We start from the raw sequence: 22,088 nt of genomic DNA, 5'->3' as shown, positions 1-22,088 counted from the left end.
AAACCTTTTAAGTTTAATCAGATCCCACTTGTTTATTTTTGTTTTTATTTCCATTACTCTAGGAGGTGGGTCATAGAGGTTGTTGCTTTGATTTATGTCATCGAGTGTTCTGCCTATGCTTTCCTCTAAGAATTTTATAGTCTCTGACCTTACATTTAGGTCTTGAATCCATTTTGAGTTTATCTTTGTATATGGTGTTAGGAAATGTTCTAATCTGGTTCTTTTACATCAACATCCTTAGTATTCTTAAACCATTCAAACATCAATCCCAAGTCCAAACCTCATTAAAATGTCACTTCATCAGGTACAGACGAGAAGTGACACATAAAATTAATCCTCATCGAATGCATAAAGAAAAATACAACATATTGTTGAAACACATACCAGAAAATTTGGATAAGTAAAGGTACTCTGAGTGCTATAAAGGAGCCCATTCCCTTAAATGAACCAGAACACGTACTTCCAATTCAAATTACTGTAGAATTCTTTTCTTGGAACCTCATACGATTTTGACATTCATATGGGAGAGTGAGTGAAGACAAGAGATTTTTAGAAAAACAAATCGATAGGAGGATAGAGACTTTCCTAACCTGATGTCGGAGTGTCCTGCAAGACTGCTCTAAGTAAAACAGTGCCGCATCAGTGCAGAACACACTGAAGTCGTGCAGTGTGAGAAAAGTGCAGAAACGGACCCATTCAAAATGAGTTTAACCCAAAAGCAGTTAGTCATAGAGGGAAGAAGAGTTTTTAAAAAATGAACACTACAAAACTACAGTAACTTTTTTTAAGGACATTAAAGAATGTGTTCATTGCTTTGTTGTGTCCGACACCTTGTGACCCCATAGACTGTAGCCCACTAGGCTCCTGTACCCATGGCATCCTCCAGGCATGAATACTGGAGTGGGTAGCTATTCTCTTCTCCAGGGAATCTTCCCGACCTGAGCATCGAACCCAGGTCTTCTGCATTGCAGGTAGATTCTTTACTATCTGAGTCACCAGGGAAGTCCAAGGACTGTTAAAGAAGATCTAAATAAAGGCATTTATTTATGGAAAAGGCATTGTATATTTATGGATCATAAAACTTAGTATTATTCACGTGACAGTAAATTGGTCTACACATTCAACACAGTCCCCATAAAAACCCCAGCTTCTTTGCAGAAATTGGCAAGCTGATCCTATGGAAATATAGTACCCAGGATATGGAAATATAAAGGACCCAGGATAGCCAAAGCAATCTAGAGAAAGAACAAAGTTAGAGGGCTCAGACATGTCAATTCCAAAACTTACTACAAGACAATCAAGACAGTGCAGTACTAAACTGGGCTTCCTTGGTAGCTCAGCAGTAAAGAACCCACCTGCTAATACAGGAGATGTGGGTTTGATCCCTGGATCTATTCATTCCAGTATTCTTGCCTGGGAAATCTCATGGACAGAGGCGTCTGGCAGGCTGCAGTCCACACTGTCCATGGGATCGCAGAGTTGGATGTGACTGACTGAATGGCAACATGGTGCTAACCTAGCATAGATGATGAAATTGAATTGAAAGTCTAGAGACAAATCCATATATCTATGTCAGGTGATTTTCTACAAGAGTGACAATACCAATTCAATGAGGGAAGAACAATTTCTTCCTCATTGGTGAAGAACAACTAAATATGCAAATGCAAAAGAATGAACTTGGATTTCTAGCATATATGGTATACAAAGCATTAACTCAAAATTTATCAGAGACCTAAATTTAAGAACTAGAGCAATAAAGCCCTTGGAAGGAACTCTGTAGCCATACATCTTCATGCTTTGGATTAGGAGATGGTTTCTTAGATATGACACGAAAAACAAGCTACAACAACAACAAAAATAGATGAATGGGACTACATGAAAATTTAAAGCTTTGTTGCTACAAGGGATGGACCAAGAAAGTGAACAGCCCACAGAATGGGAGAAAATATTTAAAAAGCATATACATGAAAGAGAAATTGTTTCTAGGCCTGTTTGTAAGTCCAACAAAGTTAGCCTAGGTACCCAACAAACACAATTGGCTATAGAGTTCTGCACTGTAATAGGTTTATGATACTTTTCACACAAATAATGTATAAAAAGCAAACACAAAATAAAACATTCTTCATCTTACATTACAGGACCTTGAAAAACTACAGTAGTACAGTTACAATAGCTGACATCCAGGGGCACACTTGCATCTTTGAAAGTTCTCAACTTGAAGGTTCATATGTAGGGGACTTACTGCAAACTGTATACACTGAACAGTGACTTCTAGGCTATGTGAATTGTACCTCAATAATGTGGTTGGGAAATTATAAAACACAATTGTATAAGAGAGAAAGTGGTCAACTAATTAAAGAGGAATAAATAAAATGAGAGCCCAAACCCACCGCATACAACAGAATAAATTCTGCCTGGATTAAAATGCTTTAGTGTAGTCATTAAACTGGAATAGAACTACCAGGATGGGAAAGACCTTTTCAAGCATAAAAGAAATGAGAAGAAAAAATTGATACAGGTTACTAGTACAGAAAAAATTAAGAGCTGAATGTTAATTTTTTTTCCTATAATTCAGCTCACCCCTACACACAAGCCTCCATTTTTGCTCTAAGCAGGAAAACCCAAACTTGGCTGTAGCTTATGCTTTTACGCACAGTGATTTCTGAACCTTAACCTGCTCACTTAGGGACTGGCCCTGTGCTTTTCACTCCTTCTCCCCAGGGGTGGTCTCAGTTTCTGAGGAGGAAAAGAGGATGAAAGGAAAGTTAGGAAGCTGTCTGGCTCTGAAGGAGGGCAGTCTGATCCTTACAGCTGGGCTTCCCTCCTCCCTACCTTCTCTGAATATTCGCTGGAAGGACCGATGCTGAAGCTGAAGCTCCAATACTTTGGCCACTAATGGAAAGAGCTGATTCATTGGAAAAGACAGTGATACTGGAAAACACTGAGAGCAGGAGGAGAAGGGGGCAACAGAGGATGAGATGATTGGATGGCATCACCAACTCAATGGACAAGAGTTTGAGCAAACTCTGGGACATGGTGAAGTACAGGGAAGTCTGGCCTGCTGCTGTTTATGGGGTCACAAAGAATCGGAAACAATTGAGCAACTGAACAGCAACTTTCCTTCAGCCAGCTCACCCCTGTAGCTGGTCTCTGGCAATGCTGCCACAGCATGTGGTATTGGTACCCCCAGCACGCATGTGCTCACAAGGTTGTTTTCTTTTAATTTTTTAAGATCAGTCTTTATTTATTTTCGCCATGCTTCACCGCATGCGGGATCTTAGTTCCCCACCCAGGGATTGAACCCAAGCCCCCTGCATTGGGAGCACAGAGTCTTAACCAGTAGACCGACAGGGAAGTTTACACAAGGTTGTTTATACTGCACTGTGCTTTCGTTTCAGTGTCCTGGACGTTGCCTGGGTCGCATTGTGAGGATGCAGCAGCATCACATAATTTGTCAGCACCCCAACAGTTCTGAGTCCGGCTGTGATGACACAAAGAGGTACTGGCCCCACCCTAGGGCAGCACACAACCTCTCCCACCTCAGATAAGGACTATGATGTCTGGGAATGGCATCATCCCTCCCATACACTACCTCTCATAAAGCACAGTTCCTACTCAATTATGATTTTTTATGGCACCATCCTCAGTGGTATATGTTATGCTGTTGCTGTTCCATCACTGAGGCGTGTCTGACTCTTTGCAACCCCATGGACTGCAGCATGCAGTCTGTAGGGAAACCCTGTCCCTTCAGCATCTCCCAGGGTTTGCTCAAATTCATGTCCATTGAGTCGGTGATTGTTTCTAACCATCTCAACACCTTGATTTCCTTTAGGATTGATTGGTTTGATCTCCTTGCTATCCAAGGGACTCGAAAGAGTCTTCTCTTGAAAGTATCGCAATTAGAAAGCATCAGTTCTTCGGTGCTCAGCCTGCTTTACAGTCCAGTTCTCACATCGGTACATGACTACTGGAAAAAACATAGCTTTGACTGTACCGACATTTGTTGGCAAGGTGATGTTTCCACTTCTTAATATGCTGTCTAGGTTTGTCATAGCTTTCCTTCAAAGGAGCAAGCATCTTTTAATTTCATGGCTGCAGTCATCATCCACAGTGGTTTGGAAGCCTGAGAAAAGAAAATCTGTCACTGCTTCCACTTTTCCCCCTTCTTTTGGCATGAAGAGACTGGACGCCATGATCTTATTAGGCTTTTGAATGTTGAGTTTCAAGCCAGCTTTTTCACTCTGCTCTCTCATCCTTATCAGGAGGCTCTTCAGTCTCTCTTCACTTTCTGCCATTAGAGTGGAGTGGTATCATCTGCATATCTGAGGTTGTTGATATGTCTCCCAGCAATGTTGATTCCCGTTTGTACTTCATCCAGCCCGGCATTTTGGATGATGGACTCTATGTAAAAGTTAAAGAAGCAGGGTGACAATATACATCCTTGACATCCTCCTTTCCCAATTTGGAACCAGTCCGTTGTTCCATGTCCTGTTCTGTTACTTCTTGACTTGCATACAGGCTTCTCAGGAGACAGGTAAGGTGGTCTGGTATTCCCTTCTCTTTTTGGAATTTCCCACAGGTTGTTGTGATCCATGTAATCCACACAATCAAAGGCTTTAGCATAGTCGATGAAGCAAAGAAGTAGAAGTGTTAGTCACTCGGTCATGTGCAACTCTTTCCGACCCCATGGCCTGTAGCTTGCCAGGCTCCTCTGCCTGTGGGGTTTTCCAAACAAGAATACTGGAGTGGGTTGCCATTCCCTTCTCAAGAGGATCTTCCTGACCCAGGGATAGAAGCTGGGTCTCTTGCATTGCAGGCAGATTCTTTACCGTCTGAGCTACCAGGGAAGTAAAAGTAGAAGTTTTTCTGGAATTCCCTTGGCTTCTCTATGATCCAGCGAATGTTGTCATTTCGATCTCTGGTTCCTCTGCCTCTTCGAAACCCAGCCTGTACATCTGGAAGTTCTCAATTCACAGACTGCTAAAGACTAGCTTCAAGGATTTTGAGCATAACCTTCCTAGCATGTGAAATGAGCACAATTGTACAATAGTTTAAACATTCTTTGGCATTGCCTTTCTTTGGGATTGGAATGAAAACTGACCTTTTCCAGTCCCATGGCCACTGCTGAGTTTTCCAAATTCGTCAGTTCTCTTTAATTTACAGATTAAATTTGGATCCTAGTGTTTTCAATTATTCTAAATTTATTCCTCTGTTTAGAAACTGTTTGATTAGGACTTTGGGACAGTGGGTTGGCAGAGAATAAAGTAAACTTTTATCTTGTTGAGGGGCTTACACAAGAAGAATGCTTCTGTCTGGTATAAAAGTCTGAACTGGTAGATGGCTTAGAGGGTAGAAGAGCTCCACTCCCTGAGACACAGATACAGAGACACAGACACAGGGACACAGATGCCTTCCGTCTGGCGGCTCCACCACCCTAGAGGAACGTGCTTCAGCCAGAGAAAGTGAGGAGAGAGCCGAGAGGGCCACCAATGGAATCTGGAGTTCTGCCACCCTCTTCTTGGTGTAACTTTGAACTTTCTGAGCTCCTGATCTTCAGATTGGGGTCTTACTGTTCATGTCAAATTATGGTTGGGGAGTTGTTTTTTAATTGAAGTGTAGTTGATTGACACAAGTGTGTTAATTTCTGCTCTACAGCCAAGTGATTTAGTTATACATATTTACATCTTCTTTTTTAATATTCTTCTCCATTATAGTTTATCATAGGATCCTGAATATAGTTCTCTGTGCTACATATTAGGAACTTGTTTATCCATCCTATATTATAAAAGCTTACGTGTGCTAACACCAGCCTCCCACTCAGTCCCTCCCCCAACCCCCCTCCCTTGACAACCACCAGTCTGTTCTGTCAGTGATTCTGTTTCTGTTTCATGCTGCTGCTGCTGCTAAGTCGCTTCAGTCGTGTTCGACTCTGTGCGACCCCATAGATGGCAGCCCACCAGGCTCCCCCGTCCCTGGGATTCTCCAGGCAAGAACACTGGAGTGGGTTGCCATTTCCTTCTCCAATGCATGAAAGTGAAAAGTGAAAGTGAAGTCGCTCAGTTGTGTCCGACTCTTAGCGACCCCATGGACTGCAGCCCACCAGGCTCCTCCATCCATGGGATTTTCCAGGCAAGAGTACTGGAGTGGGGTGCCATTGCCTTCTCCATTCTGTTTCATAGGTAGGTTCATTTGTGTCATTACTTAGATTCCACTCATAAATGATATCACATGGTATTTGTCTTTCTTTTTCTGACATTTCACTTAGTATGATAATATCTAGCTGCATCCACATTGCTGCAGATGGCATTATTCCATCCTTTTTTGTCTGAGTAGTATTCCATTGTATATATGTACTACATCTTCATCCATTCCTCTGTCAATGGACACTTAGATCGATTCCATGTCTGGCTGTGTGAATAGTGATGCTATGAACATTGGGGTGCTTGTGTCCTTTTTATTTTTAGTTTGTCCAGTATATACCCCGGAGTGGGATTGCTGGATCATATGATAACTCTTCTCAGCTTTCTGAGGAACCTCCATACTGTTTTCCACAGTGGCAACATACATTCACACTAGCAGGGTAGAGGGTTCCCTTTTCCCCACACCCTTGCTAGCATTTATTTGAAGACTCTTTAATGATGATCATTCTGACTGGTGTGAGGTAGTTCCTCACTGTAATTTTGATTTGCATTTCTCTAGTAAATAGAGATGTTGAGTACCTTTTCTTGCGTTTATCGGCCATCTGTATTTCTTTTTTGGAGAAATGTATATTTAGGTCTTCTGCCTATTTTTGGATAGGTTTTTTTATGTTGTTGTTGAGTTGTATGAATTCTTTGTACATCTTGGAAATTAAGCCCTTATTGGTTGCATCATTTGCAAATATTTTCTCCCATTCTGTAGATTGTCTTGTGTCTGCGAGGTTTTGATTAACTGGTTTAGTGTGAAGCACTTAGCAGCCTGAGTCATAGCAGATGCTCACTCTGTGGCTCTTCCTTCCTCCTCCACATCGTGAGTTGCTGGGGAAAATGAGATGACCCTGACCATTGGCTCAGTTTCCATTTTGAGCCTTCACTAAGTTTTGTTGATGTAGTATCAGCTGCATTTCCTATTCCCAACACAATTCCAGCCAGAACCATCCTCCTAGAATGGAAAACGTTCAGAACAGACACCCTGATTCTCAACAGAAAACCTAGTTTCCAATTTTGTTCAGAAGATAGAGCCCACACACTGATTGATATGTATCATCCCAGATGTTTTACTATGCACGCTCAAAGATATATTACAAACACACAAGGTTTGTGCTTTCTTTATAATAAACAAGACATATTTTGTATGAAACTTGTTTTTTTTCCTACTGATCAATATATTATTGACTTTTCCCCCATCTGAATACATAATGGTCACTTCATTCTTTTGAATTGTATTTACTATTACCTCATTCTTGTCCATTGCTGATGGACATTTAATTGTTTCTGTTTTTTGCTATCACAAACAAATGCTGCAGTAAACATCCTGGAACATATATCTTTATGCCTAAAGGGTAATACTCTTATAGGATAGATTTTAGATGGACTTAAATTGACAGACGGAGAAGGCAATGGTACCCCACTCCAGTACTCTTGCCTGGAGAATCCCATGGATGGAGGAGCCTGGTAGGCTGCAGTCCATGGGGTCGCTAAGAGTCGGACTCGACTGAGCGACTTCTCTTTCCCTTTTCACTTTCATGCATTGGAGAAGGAAATGGCAACCCACTCCAGTGTTCTTGCCTGGAGAATCCCAGGGACGGGGGAGCCTGGTAGGCTGCAGTCTATGGGGTTGCACAGAGTCGGACATGACTGAAGTGACTTAGCAGCAGCAGCAGCAAATTGACAGACATGCCTATCTGGATACTGCTAAATTACCATCAAAATGTCTCTACCAACAGTATATGAGAGTTCCCCTTTTTACCAACTTTATATAGGTTTTCAGTGTTTTAAAAATTTTGCCAATCTGATGGATGAAAATTTATATCTTAATGTAATTTGTACTTTTCTGTTTGGTATGTCTTTTGGCTCTTTGTGTTTTTTCTCTAACCCATCTTTCCTTCTTTACTGCCAACCCACTCGACCTTCCTCTTTACCCTCCTCCCTCCATTCCTTCCTCCCTCCTTCTTTCCTTCCTTCCATATATATATATATGTATAAATGAGCTGAAATCCAACACTGTCATTATTTTGTTGCTAAAATCATTTTATCTTTGGCCATTGGGAGAGTTAAAAGGTTGACTGCATATAAACTAGTGCATGAAGGCATACACACACACACATGCACATGCATGCGTGTGCACACACATACACACAAGTGCATACATGCACACACAACTATTTTCCTTCCATATGTATGAATTTACACTGAAATCCTGGATGCCAATCCAGCACCATAAAGGTCATGATTATAGTAAAAGCATAATATGATTATACCTTTTTCTTTTTTTGGCAACTTCTTTCTCTGAGAGGGACAAGCCTGGGGTGCATTATCAGCAATGTATTTTTCTGGTTTGACTTTCATATACACATCAAGTAGTCTCGGAATTGATGATGCATACTCCCTGTGAAAAGAAAAAATATGACCAATGAGAATGTAGAGTGGTTACATCATTCTTTCTGTCTGTTGCCTTAGAGCTCCCAAGCAGAACCCTCTTCCAGTGTAACTCAGGTCACCCCCTTTTTTCCCGCCCCCTTCAGTGTGGTTATAGCATTCATCTGGTGTACAGTTATTCTCCTTTGTCACAGTCTACGTGCCTTCTTGGGTTCTCCCCACCTCCTGGGTGATGGTTTTTATCATTTGATATGCAGTCAAGTTGACTCCGTGGTTTTCAGTTCTTGTGTGTATGTGTGTGTGTGTGTGTGTGTGTGTGTGCACTCTGTTGTGTCTGACTCTTCGCAGACTCCATGCAGAGTAGCCTTCAGGCCCCTCTGTCCATGGAATTCTCCAGGCAAGAATACTGGAGTGGGTAGCCATTTCCTTCTCCAGGATCTTCCCAACCCAGAGATTGAAACATTTGCTCATATCTCCTGCACTGGCAGGAGGATTCTTTGCCACTGGCACCACCTGGTAAGCCCCTACAGTTCTCCTAGTTTTAACAAATACAGACAGTTGTTTGTCAACCACCACATTTTCTCACATAACAGCTCCTTTATGCCCTGAATTCCTTTATCTTGCTTCTTGGTAATCACTAAATTCTCCATCCCCTACCTCCTGGCAATTACTGATTTATTTCATGTCCCTACAGTTTTTCATTTTCCAGAATTTTATGCAAGTGTGATCATTCATTATGTGGCCTTTGAGGCCCAGCTTCTTTCCCTGACCAAAACACCTTTGAGGTTCATGTGTAATATTGGGCAAATCAACAGTTTGTTCCTTGAATTGAGTCTGTTTGAGTATACTAGAGATATGTGTCATTTTTCCAGTTAAAAGACATCAGGATTGTTTCCAGTGTGGAATGAGGATGTGTCAAATTGTATAAACATTCATGTACAGACTTTTGTGTAAAACTTAGGTTTTCATTCTTTGATAAATACCTAGAAGTGGATTTCTGGCTCATATGATAGGTGCATGTTTAGAAGAAACTGTCAAACTGTTTTCCAAAATTTATGTTCCCACTAACGACATACAGGTGTCAGCTGCTCAAATCCTCGTCGGTACTGAAGATTGTCATGTTTGTGTCTGTATGTGTATATGTGTGGGCTTTCCCAGATGGTGCCAGTGGTAAGGAACCTGCCTGCCAAAGTAGAAGACATAAGAGATGCAGGTTCATTCCCTGGGTCAGGAAAATTACCAGAGGCGGGCATGATAACCCACTCCAGTATTCTTGCCTGGAGAATCCCATGGGCAGAGGAGCCTGGCAGGCCACAGTCCATGGGGTGGCAAAGAGTCAGACATGACTGAGCGACTGAGCATCCATGCATGTGTGTATGTGTATTTTGTAGCCATTCTAATAGATGCATAGTGGTGTCTGATCGGGTTTCCCTGGTGGCTCAGATGGTAAAGAATCCACCTGCAGTGTGGGACACCTGGGTAATAGGTGTCTCATAGTTTTACTCTGAATCTCCCTATTGACTAATGATGTCCATTTGTCAGGTTTGTGTGTCTGTGTGTATTGTAGCTATTCTAATAGGAATATAGTGGTATGTCATTGTAGTTTTAATTTGCATTTCCCTGTTGGCTAATGATGTTGAGTATGTTTTCATATACTTCTCTGTCATCTTTTATGGACTGAACTTTGTCCGTTCCTCCTCCCCCCCCCCAAAAAAATTTCTAACTCCTAGAATGTGACCTTATTTGGAATTAGGGTCTTTGCAGATGATCAAGGAGCAATGAGACCATTCGGGTGTGTAACATTAAGATGGGTAAAAGACCTGAGTCTGTGAACATCAATATGACTGGTATTTTTTTGGGGGTGGGGAATGTGGACCATTATTTAAAATCTTTATTGAATCTGTAACAATATTGCTCGTTTTATGTTCTGGTTTTTCAGCCATGAGGCATGTGAGATCTTAGTTCCCTGACCAGGCATGGAACCTACGCCCCTGCATTGTAAGACAAAATCTTAACCACTGGACCACCACGGAGGTCCCATGACTGGTAGTCTTATAAAAATGGGGAATTTGGACCCAGGTGCCTGCACATAGGGAGAAGATGAAGGCAGAGATTGCTAAGCCAAGAAACAATGAAGGTTGCCAGCAAAGCTCCAGAAGCAGGGGGAAGAAGAGAACAGATTCTCCCTTGCAGCCCTCAGGAGGAACCCGCTCTAACCAACACCTTGCCCTTGGACTTGTAGCCTCCAGAACAGTGAGAAAGTAAAATGGTTATGCCACCTGCTTTGTGAATCTTTGTTACAGCAACTTTAGCAACTAATACACCATCTGTGTATAATCTTTAGTGAAGTAGCTGTTTAGATCTTTTATCCATTTTCCCTCTTAGAGTTTTAAAAGCTCTTTATATATTCTGGATACACAGCCTTTGAAGTCTGTATTGTAGATGAAGAAACAGGGCTTAGACAGGGAAGGCGCCGTTTACCAGGTCACATGCATTAGTCTGTGGAAGAAACTAGCGTCTTCACCCCTCTTCTGGCTCCCATCTTCCAAGGCTTGCTGACTGTCAGCATCTCCTGGCCATGTTTCCTTGCTAACCACTGTAACTCCCTAATGGATTCAAGTAAAGAAGTCTTGTTGGGGATGCTGGAGGTGATGGAGACACAGACCTGGCTACCCTAGAGAGCAGCTGGCAACCTGTGTGCGCTGTTGAAGGGGATGGGGATGGTGGCATTGGTGAAAATCCTAAGTCTGTGACACAAGATGAAAATCTGCATGTCCGTGTAAAACAGCGCTGAGTGGAGAGAGAAGACTTGGTGAAAGTTTCTTGTTGTTGTATTGGACACTGTGACCTTCGAAAAGTATATTATCAGCACTCTTTTTAAACAGCTTTTTTTGAAGTTTGCTAATTTAGGATTACCAGGTTCATCTTCCCTTTCTTTGATGAATGTTCAGAGGTCTCCTCTTCACCTCACATTACCAGGCTACTCTCACACAGAGACTCTCAGGGAGGGCCTTGTGTGTGTCAGCCACTCAGTCGTGTCTGACTCTTTACAACCCTGTGGACTGTAGCCCACCTGGCTCTGTCCATGGGATTCTCCAGGCAAGAATCCTGGAGTGGGTTGCCGTTTCCTCCTCCAGGGGATCTTCCGGACCCAGGGATCGAACCTGCATCTCTTGTGTCTCCTGCATTGGCAGGATTCTTTACCAGCTGAACCACCAGGGAAGCCCCAGAGAGGGCCTTGGGTAGTTTTGTACAAAAGTCTATATAAATCAGATGTTTTACGGGGCTGGGGAATGGGGATCCCCAGCCTCTGACTGCTGAACACCCCTCTCCATTCTTCCTGCCACCTAGTTTTTGGTTTTTTTCTTTAATCATTTTATTGTTTTAGAACAGTTTTAGGTTCACAACAAAACTGAGTGGAAAGAACAGAGAGTTACCCTGTGCCTCCTGCCCCCGCACTTGCACAGCCTCCTGACCTTGAGTGGCCTGTGCCGAGGGTGTGGGTGTCACAATGGGAGGCTCGACCTTGACACAGCATAATCACCCAAAGTCCATGGTGCACGTTAGTGTTCACTCTTGGCGTTGTTGTCCCTCCAGGTCTTATGAATGACAGAGCCTTTCTTTCTAATTCTGTGGTCTTATTTTCCACAACAAGGATATGCAGGGAGACAGGGTAGAGACGGGATGGGGTGGGGGTGAAATTTCCTACTGCTTTTTGTCTCCAAATGTTCCCCATTCTTCATCAGATTCATCCAAGTTTGGCTTAGTGGAAACTCATTCTAAATCGGGCAGATGGTTAAATAATATGACTAGTTTCCAGTGCTTTTAAAATGTGTGACTGTGTGTGTGTGAATTATGTATACCTTAACCTAGAAAATACTTTCTTAACAAGGTCTCTTCCAGAGAAAATTGGTTGCAGAAATGATTTCATGAAAATTCATTTAGTGATACTTTATTACTAGATACATATAATTCAACATAATTTCCCCTAATAAATACAAAAGTAAATAAAAACAAATTACTGCCACATAATGAAAAATACTTTAACCAAATGTTGATAGACTTATTCTCAGTTATGGATATATATTTTGAAACAATTCTAAAACTACAAGACTAAACTTTTAAGATAAAATAAATCATATTACCCCCAAAAACACCCAATAAGAATTTATTCATGGGACTCCCCTGCCAATCCAGTGGTTGGAACACCACGCTTCTGATGCAGGAGGCACGGGTTCGATCCCTGGTCTGGGAACTAAGATCCCACGTGCGGTATGGCGTGGCTGGGGTTGGGGGAGAGAGTTGCATTCATTAGGGAATGTTCAGCATTTACATACACAGTCTGTTCTGTCTACTTCACTTGGTGCCACCATTCCTTCCCTCCCTCCCTTCTTGGAATCGCTCTTCACACTGGAGGAGGAGGAGGACATAACTGTGCTCATACTGAGCCTGGTTCTTCTTCTGCACTGTGATTCAGGGAGTGGCAATTAGGTGCATAATTGCCTGCGGTTACCCTGAACATTTTCTTCAGAGCTGCTGGTCATTGTCTAAACTTCTGCAAATGCTTTTTCCTTTTTGGAAATAGTGTCATTCAAACCACATTATTCCCCTACCCACACTCTCCATTCTCTGTAACAACTTCTAGGGTGCTTGTGAAGCTTTAGAGGGCAAGACTCCTCTCAGAACTCATACTCCTCATCAGCTAGAAACAGGCTAGGTTATTCTATAGTCCTTGCTACAGGCCAGAAAGGGAGTATTGAGTAGGGAATTCTCCTAATATGAAAATGGAGGAACAGGTACAAAAAGAGATTAGGTGACTTATGAACAACCCCTGATTCTTGGTTTGCACTCTTACTTTGTGGATTTCAAGGCATCACAGGACCTGATGCTCAGAGCAAAGTTTCTGTGAGATAGGCAGAGCAGACATTCTTTTACAAATGAAGACACTGAGACTCAAAGACAAGAGTCACTTGCCTAGGGTAACACAAATAGAAATTAACATCATTGGAACTGTGAACTCAGGTGCTTCGATTTCCAACCCACGCAGCCTTAGATTTCCACCCTAGGGTGCCTCTTACTAACTTGAACCCTGTGAGGAGCAGTGCAGCATCTTAACAGCCACCAATGAAAACCTGACTCAGGGAACACCTCATAGATGCTTGAAGTCTAAAGAGAAAAATACTGTTGTCTTGAAAGAAGAATCCGCGTGTCATTTTCCGTGGTGCTCTAGAAAAGTCCTAAGGCACTTGATGAATGATAACACCTATGTGAATAACCATATACTTGACATAAGTATAAACACAAGTATAAATTATAATAGATTGAAACAAGTTACCAAACAGTATGTTGGGATTAAAAATAGTTCTGGTGGGAATGTACATAATTTAAGTCTCAGAAACGCATACTAAAGAACAATTTTGGTTAAAATATTAATTGGAAATGGATTTAAAAATCCTGATTTCCTCTGACAGATTTTCTAAATTTCTTGTTTAAAAATTTAAAAAATGGTTAGTTTTCACTTAAAAAAATTTTTTTTCCTACTATAGAATATTGATTTTGTCCTTGAGAACCCAACATGATGTGAGTCCGCTTCCTTTTAAACATGATTTGAGAATTAGAAGGCCTTCACCGCGGGAGCGATCTTGCGGAAGAATTTATGACCTTGAGAATTTGTAGTTTCAAACAGGTAGCCAGGAGGGGAAGGGTAGCTAGCCGGGCAGGTCTCCAGTTTCTTGGGCATATACTCCAGAGAGTACGTGGTGATGTCGTCAAACGGAAGCGACCTCTTCAAGGGAGCGTCCGCAGGTTTGCAGCTCTCGGTGGGAATTAGTTCATGGGGCACGTAGTGAGACCTGAAAGTGCTCAGGCCATCGAATTTTCCAGATGGGCTGGGGATCTGCGGCTCCTGCTTAATGAGTCCCTGACGGCAGCTTTCCCATGCTGGGAAATCTTGCTTCGTGGTGCTCTTTCCTTGGAAAGGAAAGTTACGATTTCTCCTACGAGAAGCAGGCCTGATGGGAAGCACACGCGTGGCCTGATGCGGGACATAGTCGAGGTGGCTGGTGCTCAGCAGCTGCATGGTGCCTGCGGGAGGGACATACTCTGGCGCTTTCTGTACTTGCGGTGCTGGGAGTGCCCACGCTTGAAAGCTGTCCCGGAACTCGGTGCTTCCTTCAAATGGAGCGTCCTGGGCCACTCTGGTATGTGCAGGTCTGCAGATCTTTGCCGTTTGACCAACGAGACCCTGAAAGTCGCATCGGTGAGTTGTGAGGTCCTCCAAGGGTTGGTCGGGTGGCTTGTAGCTGTCTTTTGGCCTTGCCAACTTGAATTCTGGTCGATGAGGCACATAATCAAGGCGATGACTTGTGTTACCGCTAAAGGGGGTGGTAGAGCGTTCGACTGCTGGACTGGGTTTACAGCTTTGTCTAGGCTTTATCTCCCGAGGGACATAGTCATCCTGAAATGTTGTTGAATTTCCAAATCTCACAGTAGGGGGATAGTAAGTTTGTTGTGGCTTGTAGAGTTCACTTTTCTGAATATCCCAAGCTCTATAATCATCTTAAAAATTTAAAAGAGAGAGAAAGCATTTTTAAATACTGCAGACCACCACCACCTTCTAAAAATTGTGACTGACTTCTCTCATTGCCGTCCTTGCATTTCCTTTAGGTATCTCAACACCAATTAAGTAGGCAGTTCCACTGATTTCCCCTCAGATTTATTCCTTTTTTCCTTCACTTCTACTTTGCTCTTCCTATCTCCCCACTTTAATACACACAACTTTCCACTTTCAGATTCTTCTGATATAATATGGGAATGGAACATCTGAGCCTGACTGTTGATTGTTTTTGAAAACCGATAAGGTTGTGTTTTGAGTGAAGACAGAATTTAGGAGATTAGGGTTGTGTTCCCAGGAACTGGTTGGGTTTTTTGTTATAACATGCTGAAGTGAAGCATAAAAGCTAGGGATTAACATAAAACCAAGGGCCCTGCTGTGTGGGCAAGAGTGATGTGGATATTACGCCTTACTTTGGGGGGGACTCCTCAAAGTAGAGAAAACTTCAGCTCCACTGTACCCCCTGAAAGCCTACAGGACTCCCTGAGCAAATATTCAGGGTCCAGGGTAACTTGTACTATCCCAGGAGGAGTACTGGCTTCAATTTCCCTCCTTGGGAAATGGGCTTCATCTGGAGGTGAGGGGACCAGACTGAATGCTCTCTAAAGTGTAAGAGACTAAGTATGGAATTTAGAAATGAACATCAGGGCTGAACCTGGGATTTCATGTTAAATACCTTAATTCTTCTTCTTGCAGCTCACCTAGACCATGGATGGAAAACTGAAGTGCTTATATTTCAACTGAGGTTTATTTAGGCTTTCTGTTTCTAGATGAGAAAGGGAGAAAGCTGAGAAATACTATGGAATTGACTTCACCCCAAAATATGTATCTCTAAATACCAAAAATTAATTTATAAGAGATGGAAGATATACATGATAAAGAATTAGAGTCTAGGCTAAAGGCCATGCAGTGTTTATTGGAAAGGCAAAAGTTCAAATGCTTCTTCTGTGGATACTTCTTTTGAAGAGAAAAACTTCTCAGTCATGGGCATTTCTGCCAAAATAGCCACGTTTTTTACCAAATAATGATTATTCCCACCACCTTCAAGCTACTGATATTTGAATGAGAATGAATAACCTAAGAGCAGGCAATCTTTTGGATAGCAGAGACCTGGTAAGAAAAGATGATCTGGGTCATGCACATTCTTGGTCTTGTGAACTTACATTTGAAAACAAATTCAGATACATGTGGGAGAAGAATGTGAAAGGTGCCATGGAGCAGAATTGGAGAGCTATGGTGGGCTGAAGACTTTGCAACAGACTCATAAGGAAACAGTGACATGATACATAGGCAGAGAAGGTGAGACCTTGAGGGCGATCAGAGAAGATGTGTCCAGGGGAGTGAGGATGCTGTGAGAAAAGCCAGCTAGCTCATGGCGGTGGTGGGCTGGGGAAGGGGTAGTTCTCCTCCAAGCTTCCTCTGCACGCGATAGCTTTCCAATTCCACGTCACATGAAGCTTTACCACAAACTCTCTTTTTCTTGAGTCACCATGAAGGAATCTCTGTTGTTTGTTACAAGTATAAAATTATAGCACTATTTTTCAGTAACTAAAAGGAAACCAGAGGATGTTAATGGAAGGTCTATGGTTCAATATAAACATACAGGGAGACCCTTTGTTGCCAAAATGTCTACAAAAAAGATGTTAATTTCATGAGAGAAACTAAACAGAAGAGAATATTCTCCCTTACCAAAAAAGTTTGGTTTTCAAAAAGGAAGCAAAAATTCAGAGAGATGAGGTTTGATAGCAATGTATTAATTCCAGAGATCTGCAGAAAATTGGTTTGCCTCTTTTAAATATCCCTATGTTCATATGCCTGGAAATTTATTATTTTCCTATAATATTTATTAATAACATTCTAGCAATACCTTTAAAACATCATGGTCTTTATTAATGTCATTGGTTCTTAGTATCTTATGACACTTATGGAAAAAAATCAAACATAATGCCGCCTACATTTAACAATGCATCTGGTCATTTGGCAACTACAGTACTGCACTTGTGAGATAAGGGCCATTCAGTTTAGATGGGAGTTCACTTTCTTCTAAACAGCTTTAAGCCCATGAGGTGCTTGCATGTGTTTGCTCATCATGAACATCCAGATGCAGAGCCCCAACTCCATCCTTACACAGTGAGCTGTTCTGGGTCCCTCTTTGAGGACAAAAGTCCTCAGCGGCACATGCAGTTTCTTTCTCTTGGTAGTTGGGGCTCTGTTCTCTGTGTTGTCTTATGGCACCAAGAATGTGGGACCAGTTTTCATAAAGTCAGGGGGCTCCATCCTTTCTTTCTCAATCCACACATCATCAAACTTGTCTCACAGTTTTAATCCTACCTGTAAGTTGATGACTCCCAAACTTGAATCTCTACTCCAGACTTCCCTTGAAATCCAAACCAACATACCTATCTTCCTCCTAGACAATCTCTATTCAAATGTCCAAGAGGTAAATTGAAACTTAGTTTGCCCCAACTGAGTTCACCATCTTGCTCAGACTCATTTTCCCTAAATAACACAACAATAAAACACTATTTTGAATTTGGCATCTCATGTAAAGATTTCACCCAGTTAATTTTCTCTCCCTCACTCCTTTCTCTCTGTTTCAAGTCATTTTCAAATCCTGTTTATTTTACTATCTAAATTATAAGTTTTTCCATCTGAGGCAATCATGCAATGAGTAGCAACCTGATGAAATCATCAAAAATAAGAATAAGGAAATAGAAGAAAAAATATTGTAAAATAAGGTTCTATAGGGTTTACAGCAAGATCCTTATTTCATTCTTGATATTTGTAGTTAGTGTCTTCTTATTTTTCTCCTTGGTCATTGTGGTTAGGGTTATTCAACTTTGTTATCTTTTAACAGAATCAGCATTTCATTTCATCAATTTTCTCTACTGTTTTTCTCTTTACAGACTCATTGATTGCTGCTCTTCATGCTTCTCTCGAATCATTTTCCTTCAACCTGAAGAACTTCCTTTAATTACTTTTGTAGTATGTATCTGCTACTAACAGATGTTCTCCTTTTTTTTTCTTCCCTAAAAACCTCTTTATTTTACATTATTTTGAAGGATATTTTCACTACATATAAAGTTCTAGGGTTCACTGGGTTTTAAATTCTCAATTTCTTTTTCCTTTTAACATTAAAGATGTCATTCATTGTCTTCAGGCTTCTATAGTTTCTGGTGACGTTAAGTATATTTCTAACTTTTCTTTTGTAGATAATGTGTAGTTTTGCTCTTACTACTTCTAAGAAGTTATCTTTACTTGGTTTTCAGAAGTTTGATGACAGTTGCCAGACATGGCTTTGTGTTTATTTTGCGGTTTGATAAGCTGCTTGAATCTGTGGCCTGAATTCCTTCACCAATTTTGGAAATTCTTTGACCATTATCTCTTCCCTTTCTGATTCTTCATAAGTCTTATAAGGTTTTATTATTTGCTGGAAGTTATGCATAAGAAAATCATAGAAACTAAAATCAGTGTTACTTTCAACAGAAGACAGCTTGCTCTTCCCTCTGTTGAGCAGATAGGATGTGGGGCAGACCACCTTGATCCAATCAGGAACTGAGCGAGACTGGTGTTCAGTGACATCTTTTTTTTTTTTTTTTTTTTTTTTAAACTTTACATAACTGTATTAGTTTTGCCAAATATCAAAATGAATCCGCCACAGGTATACAGTGACATCTTTAATTAGACAAAGTCTTCCTCTAATTACAAATTTCTTCGGACAAGACCTGTGATGTGTTTGTAGCTTTGCCTTCATTCTAGTGGGGCTCTGTCTTCCAAGCACCTGTTCCCAAGAGAGACTGTGGGACATTTCTGTGAGCTCTTTCCAGCCCAGTCTTCTAGCCCACCATGCCCCCTCAACACTTAGCAAACACCCTACAAGGGAAACCAGCCCCGCATCTGGGGTACTTATAGATTCTAATCTGTCATACCTGCCTATGTGTGAGGTTCTCCACTGATTTCCCTTCCTTCTAGAAGAGTCCCCTGCTTATGCCACCCCAATCTTCAGCCTCGCCTAGACTTGACAGATGCTTCCAGAGGAGTGAACAATTGGCCACCTCAGCTCATCTAGGAAGGGCTACTCCATCTCTGTAAATTTAATTCTTTGCTTCTATTTAAAAAAAGATTTAAAAAAATTTATGTATGTTTTTAGCCGTTTCAGTGGAGGTTATGGCTTTCTGCCATCTACTATATCCTATCTGGTAGCAGAACTCAAAAAATTTTAGTGGCTACTAGAAAAATGTTAACCTCCTCAGTCTGACAACCAAAACATCACAATCATAACCTATGTTTTTGGAATTAGACACCAAGCACTCAGATCCTGAAATTCTCTGGTCCACACCATGTTCACTGAATACCCTTTTATTTTTCTGGCTTTATGACTTTTTGCTCATCTCACCCTAGTTTTTAGGATGTCCCTCCTCTTTCTATACATCAATACTTACTAGTCTCTGATGCATTCTCAGACTAGCCTGCAGTGATATCTTGTTCAGTCTAAATTTTTAAAGCACTAATTTTTTCATAAATTTTCTAGTGAATCATTTCCCCCTCCTTGTGATATTTCATTTACTTCTTGTATGACTATTTAATTTTTCATGCTATATTGCTCTTTTTTTCCTCAACTCTAAAGTTTCTAAATGTCAACAACCCTGCTTCATTCAGATCTCTATTCCTTGTAGTGCCTGGCACACAGAAGAGTAATCCCTAAAAAGTATTTATCAAATCAAATACTGACCTATTTTCTTTATGTACACTTTAGTCTGAATAAGTTTCTAAACCAAGGCTGCTGGGGGCAGATAGATTTCTGTCTAAGAGTCACCAGTTCCATAGAGCCACATCTCCAGAATCTAGATGACGCCCTTCTCACCATCTTGTAGTTTTTGTTTTTAATCATATCCCATTTCCATCTGCCCTCTATTCTCTAACTGTTAGGTTATAGTGAGAGGCTCTTCCCATTGTGATTCCTCTTCAGCTACAGATGTGTCCTTATGGAGGCTCTACAGAGCCTGTAGTGCGGTCATCACACAGGATGGTAACATGTCCCCTTGGCCCATAGGTTTTCTTGTCTCATGCTCTCAACCCGGAAATGCAAGGATAACTTTTCCTCACTAGGAAAGATCAGGAGGGAGGAGGCCAGAAGGAACCCAGGAATCCTCAACATTGGATTATGGGAATAGAAGTACATGAATCTATAGGAAGCCCAGGTAATGAGACGCCAGAACTAGTATTGGATGTTTGAATGTGTGTGTGTGCATATGTTACATATAAATAGTCAAGGCATCAAGGATTATCAATATTATTGAATTTTAAGTGAACTTTATGGAGAAAAAAAGAATAAAATCTTACTATGGTTGTTTAAAAGACCCAGTACAAACATTTCACCAGTTTTATGTCAAATTATTACGTAATACATTATCTCCTATGCATACCAATTCATATATATCTTAGCAATTACTATATGCTGTATTAGATTATGAAAATATATTTGTTCACTGTATGTGAAAATCTTTGTGAAAGTTGCTCAGTCGTGTCCGACTCTTTGCTACCCTATAGTCCATGGAATTCTCTAGGCCAGAATACTGGAGTGAGTAGCCTTTCTCTTCTCCAGGGGATCTTTCCAAAACAGGTCTCCCACATTGCAGGTGGGTTCTTTACCAGCTGAAGGACAAGGGAAACCCAAGAATACCAGAGTGGGTAGCCTATCCCTTCTCCAGCAGATCTTCCTGACCCAGGAATCAAACTGGGGTCTCCTGCATTGCAGGCGGATTCTTTACCAACTGAGCTATCAGGGAAGCCCTGATATGTTCACTGTATGTGTTGTCTTAAAAATTTGTTCTTTGTATGGTGTCTTATATGCTCACAGCTTAAAAAAAAAAAACAAAGAACATTGTTTGTGATGTCCCTACTGAGCTGACATAGATCATAATATACTAATTCTATATACTTTGGAATGTTGTTTGGTCATTCAGTCTTAAAAAGAGTGACTCTTTTGTGACCCATGGACTGTAGCCCACCAGGCTCCTCTGTCCATGGGATTTCCCAGGCAAGAATACTGGAGTGGGTTGTCATTTCCTTTTCCAGGGAACATACACTTTACATATCCATTAAACTGCTAAGAATGGTGTTTAAAGAATAAGTGTGTATTCAGTTATTATCTATTTAAAATATAAATCATTACTGTTATTGTGGATGGCATCACTTTTATAAAAAGGTTTATTAGGACATAGCCATTCAGTTATATCACATATGAGTGAAAAGACTGTAAGCCTAAATATGCAATTACATTATTAACAAAAAATATAGAAATAGTATGAACTAACCAGATAGCCTATTTTTGGAAAATAAAGAACTGCTCAAAGCAACAGTGTTCTAAGACCAGATTGATTTTTGGAAAGAAACTGGTCACACATCTTCCAGCCCCTTTCTCCCTGCAGTTGGTTGCCAGCAGGCAGAAGGTATTCCATGCTGGAAGACCTAGAGGAGCAGGTGGCCTGTGGGGATCCAACATTGTCTCACTGGGTGAACATGCCTGTTTTATTCTGAAGTTCAGTATCAGGGACCATCTGCTAACAGAGGTAAGTGTCATCCTCTATCCCAGCCTTTATCAGTATAAAAGGCAATATTTTGGTTCTCTCCCTGCTAACTCTTTTGGTTGGTTCAGAACTTGAATGGTGAAGAGGGTTGCTATTTATCTGACTTTCTCAAAGGCTGCAGTATGCTCCGTAGTTCCATACTGGGAGGAAAGGAGAAGTGCCAACTCAAAATGGCATAATGTGACAAATAGGACATAGTGCTTGTTCAGTAGTATCCTTTGTTTTCATGGTTTGAGATAAAGGAAACTAAATGGCTGAATTTAGACAGGAACCCAGGTCTCTTAATTCTCAACCAAGCAAATGGTGTTT

The 22,088-nt window shown here is 41.2% G+C and overlaps 1 protein-coding gene across 2 annotated transcripts in view; it reads right to left on the bottom strand.

Moving 5' to 3' along the window:
- Positions 1 to 22,088, bottom strand: part of SAXO2 (stabilizer of axonemal microtubules 2) — a 58,237-nt gene that overhangs the window by 26,853 nt on the left and 9,296 nt on the right. Inside the window, exons 4-5 of one of the 2 annotated variants that reach the window (XM_055555940.1) lie at positions 12,722 to 15,134; positions 8,459 to 8,586 (exon numbers count right to left, since the gene is read on the bottom strand). In XM_055555940.1, coding sequence (XP_055411915.1) covers positions 14,191 to 15,134 — 944 coding nt within the window. In that variant the 3' untranslated portion in view covers positions 8,459 to 8,586; positions 12,722 to 14,190. Of the gene's footprint in view, positions 1 to 8,458; positions 8,587 to 12,531; positions 15,135 to 22,088 lie in introns of those variants that run through there. The other variant, XM_055555939.1, reaches the window with a different exon arrangement.

This window comes from Bubalus kerabau, chromosome 19, assembly GCF_029407905.1.
Source record: "Bubalus kerabau isolate K-KA32 ecotype Philippines breed swamp buffalo chromosome 19, PCC_UOA_SB_1v2, whole genome shotgun sequence".
NCBI classification, from domain to species: Eukaryota; Metazoa; Chordata; class Mammalia; order Artiodactyla; family Bovidae; genus Bubalus; species Bubalus kerabau.
The sequence above is the reverse complement of the archived record's forward strand: the minus strand, read 5'-3'. Positions and strand labels throughout refer to the sequence as shown.